The following is a 4,335-nucleotide window of genomic DNA, read 5'->3' on the forward strand; positions in this document are numbered from 1 at the left end:
CTTATAAACATCTTCTATAAAACTCTTATTATAGCAATTCTAACCATTTCTGGAAGACTAGTTTAAGCTCATTGCCTGACATCAGAGCTGTGCTGTTTTACCATCTCCTCCACCTGTAATAGCTTTATTTAACCTGAGCCGTCTCTTCTAGTTACACCTGAACATTCAAGCTGCGGTTTAGTGTTACTGAAATAAGAGTCGTTCGGTAAACTCAATCTCATGCAGAATAAACTCAGATCTTGCTTCTAAATGTTGAACAACTTTATGCCATTATGAAGCTTTCAGAGATCGGTTCTTAATAGAAACATATTTTCTTTGTGTAAAGAACACTTTTGCACTATAAAGAACATTTAGTGGTCCCATGCATGTTCATCAATGCCAAAAAGACTCACAAACTCTCAATTTGAATCGCTCTAACGATTACAGTTTGAACTTTGAACAGTGGAGTTTGACTCATGACCGATTCGTTGTAATGAATCAGTTAAAATGACTCACAAACAGCCTCAAACTAACATTCTGAATCAATATAATGACTAGAGTGTGAACAGTGGAGTCTGAATCATGAACAAATGACTCTCTAAACGATTCCTTGTAAAGAATCAGTCAAAAAGATTCACAGTCTCAAACTCACAATATATTAAACATAAAGGTCCCAAATTGGGGTTTTCACTATAATTACAAAAAAATAACCATTTTTGGTTACCCAAAAATTTTTTCGGTGATCAGTTATAAAAAAAATTGTTGTTTATTTTTTTCTTAGTGTGAAGAACAATTGAATAATAAAGAAACCGTTTTCCTCTGTAAGGAATATTAAAGGGACCATGTATGTTAAAGGTTCTTTGAATCGCCAGAGCCAATGAAAAAAAAATTAAGAGTTTAGATGTAGATGAAACTGAGGGAAGATTTTGTGATGGTGGTTTGATTTGAATTATGAACCTAGCATTATTTATTTATCTGTTGTCACTGACTGGCGGTTCACCATCATGTTCAGTGTTTGCCAAAAAACACAAGACAAAGTCCTTCTGCTTACAAAAGTCAACAAACCATGTGCTCTGTTCCAACATGATATTACACAATATCTGGAATTATGGATATTTTTAAATAAACCTGGATGTACAACACACAGAATGACATTGTGTTTGATTAATGACAATTAAACGACGATCATATATTTTGCATTATTCTTGTGAAACATGCGGACTGAATGAGGCGTGATCTTACCGCAGTAACACACTCTCGTTCGTCTGCTGATGTGGAGGAACGGAGCACATCGGTCTCGCAGCATCGTTTCTGCTCTTGCACTGAACCTCGTCCTCAAAAACCAGATGTTTCTCCATCAGGATGACTGTGATCATGTGCTTTGTTTCCCATCAGAGTTTCTGAGGCTCTTTGAGGAGCTTTTGACCCACAATCAGCTCTGAGTTAATCAGTGATTTTGCTGTTTTGCTGACTAATGCAGAATTACAGCTAAACAAAAACACACCGAGGTCAAGAGATGATCAAATGCATCTCCAAAAATGAGTAAATAGGTGTAAAAAGCTATTTAATAACGTAAAGCAAAAGTTTGAAAATAACTACTCATTGCTACGTTTGAAGATTTTGGTAGATACAATTACATATGTAACAATTATACAATGTATTGAGTCTTATCTTACATCAAGGAAACAGTGTGCACCCAGATTAAAACACATTTATCCTCTTTAAGAGATTCCTCCAAAGGGGTTCCTCAGGGGTCGATCCTAGGACCCCTACTTTTTTTCAGTTTGCACTTGCACTTGCATGACTTTCAGATGCTTGTCCTGTTGTACATATTTAAACATGCAGATGACACTGTTATTTACATACAAGTAAAACAAAAAACTTTTAAAAAACATGTTAAAAAAATAGTATGTGCAGTGACACTTCAACTTAAAAATGTAAACTTTTTTTCAGTAGAACCTGTAAAAGTTTTTTTTCTTATTTTTTCTTCTTTAATCTTCTCTCATTGTACACTCAAAAAAATATTTAACCCCAAAAGTTAAAACTTATTTAATTCAATTAGATGTCAATTTTCCATCCAATGTAATCACATAAATCCAACGCAAAAATTAATATTTGTTTAAGCTTCACCTTTTCATGTTCAGTTAACGTAAATGAATTAAATACATTTTATGAAAACTGATGAACTGTGATTTAAGCTTGTATAATACATAAACTTTACTCATTTTCAATAACTTATTGTTACTTGCTTTATATAAGCACCTTACATTTTCTTAATTCTATTGAATAAATGGACAAAACATGTTACATTTTCAAACCTTTATTGTTGTAATTGAAAGTGACAAAAGTGAAAGTGACGTGACATTCAGCCAAGTATGGTGACGCATACTCAGAATTTGTGCTCTGCATTTAACCCATCCGAAGTGCACACACACAGAGCAGTGAACACACACACACTGTGAACACAACACACACTCGGAGCAGTGGGCAGCCATTTATGCTGCGGTACCCGGGGAGCAGTTGGGGGTTCGATGCCTTGCTCAAGGGCACCTAAGTCGTGGTACTGAAGGTGGAGAGAGCACTGTACATGCACTCCCCCCACCCACAATTCCTGTGCAGGCCCAGGACTCGAACTCACAACTTTTCGATTGCCAGTTCGCCTCTAACCATTGAGCCGCAACTTCCCTATTTTTATAATTTTAGCTAACTAGGCAGGTCCTCAACCCAACCACAAGCTCCACACTTCACCACAATGGTAACTCGCACAAAATACACCAATATAAAGTCTTTTAAAATGCCCACATAATAGAGCATTAGACATGAAATGTCTCCTTATTATCACATTTTACTAAAAACTGCATAAAATAACACTTTATTTCAACATTTTCTCTCCCCATATCCAGTCTTGTGCAAAGCATGATGGGAAGTGTAAAACTTATTTTGAGGTACTTGATTGAAACATGTTCTTTCAAAATGAAAACTTTATGTTAAACCAACGAGTCACAGTTTTAAGTCAGTTTAACATGACACAATCATGTTGAACTGAAAAATAGCCAAAATTGCATTAATTCAACATGAATTGTTCAGGTAAAGTGAACAAATGTGAAAAATCATTTTTTTGAGTGTACCTATTAAGCAGAAACATCTACTCTTAGACCTTTACATACCTTATATACACGTGCTTTAAAAGTATTTGACAAGAAACAGATATCATCACTGTTATGAAATTAAAAATACAGTTTCTTAATTTTTTATTAGACAGTCCTGCTTCAAACATTTTAAGTTACATTTAAAAATATGGTTAAAGATGAGTCAGGTTTGTGATCATTGATTTGTCTTGTGTTGGTTAAATAGTTTTGAGGGTCTTTATTGTTTTTTTTACATTTTTTATTATAGGGGATATTTTGTAGTAACTGTAGATTTTAGTCTAATGTCTGGTATGAAGTGGCAAAATTAATTTCTAACCGGGAAATATTTTACTTATCAGGATTAATATGAATATGTTTATGTTAGAGAGAAGGGGCAAATACAATTAAAAAGGAATTATTATAAATAAAAATGTTGATGTGGACTGCTTTAAAGTGTGTTTATGCTGTGAGTCCTCATAATAACAAGTGATTAGCAAATTAATTATAATTGATAAAATTACTACTAATAAATGACTACTAATAAATAATTATTAAAAAGTTTTTTTTTTTTTTTTTACATTTTCAGTATTTTTCCCCCAATTTTAGATATTTTAATATTTAAAAATTTTTTTAATTTTTAAACTGATTTTAGTTTTATTTTTCATTAGTTTTTGCTGATTTTTGCTGGTAAAGATTAAGACTGTTGCAAACAGGAAACACAGCGTCCGAGGTATTATACAATACTCTAACCGGAAATACAACGGCATATTTCCTCGTGTTTGTCAACGTTTTCATTATTTACAGCCTGAAATTATCTTCCTATTGTACTTTACAGCAGTGTTTCTCAATCTTTTGTGCTTGGCGTTGGTTCTTTGAATTCACCGAAGGATATTTAACTAACAGTTTCTCTCGGCAACTAATCCCTATTCAACATAAACTGCTTTTAGAGTTGTTTAGATTTACTTTTTGAGGTTAAGAAATCACATTTGTAAAATGAGTCTTTGTCACGGTGTCTGGTCTGTGTTTCCCTGGGTCTCCACTAGTGGTCTCACTTCCCCATAGGCACCTCACCTCAGGCACTACAATTCCCACAAGGCCTTGTTTCTTCATCACAGTTAATTGCACACCTGTTAATTGCACTCAGGTGTCTTCACTTCATAGTCATTATCCTGCCTATTTAAACCGGTCTGTTTCTGTGTGTTTCATGGAGTCCTTACTTTCCTTCACC

General features: G+C 34.1%; 1 protein-coding gene across 1 annotated transcript in view; it reads right to left on the minus strand.

Annotated features, from left to right (window-relative positions):
• Window positions 1-1,403, minus strand: part of gramd2b (GRAM domain containing 2B) — a 14,998-nt gene extending 13,595 nt beyond the window's left edge. Inside the window, exon 1 of the mRNA XM_026217001.1 lies at window positions 1,222-1,403. Coding sequence (XP_026072786.1) covers window positions 1,222-1,355 — 134 coding nt within the window. The 5' untranslated portion in view covers window positions 1,356-1,403. The remainder of the gene's footprint in view (window positions 1-1,221) is intronic.
• Window positions 1,404-4,335: the final 2,932 nt, after the last annotated feature.

The sequence above is a fragment of the Carassius auratus genome, chromosome 33 (assembly GCF_003368295.1).
Source record: "Carassius auratus strain Wakin chromosome 33, ASM336829v1, whole genome shotgun sequence".
NCBI lineage: Eukaryota > Metazoa > Chordata > Actinopteri > Cypriniformes > Cyprinidae > Carassius > Carassius auratus.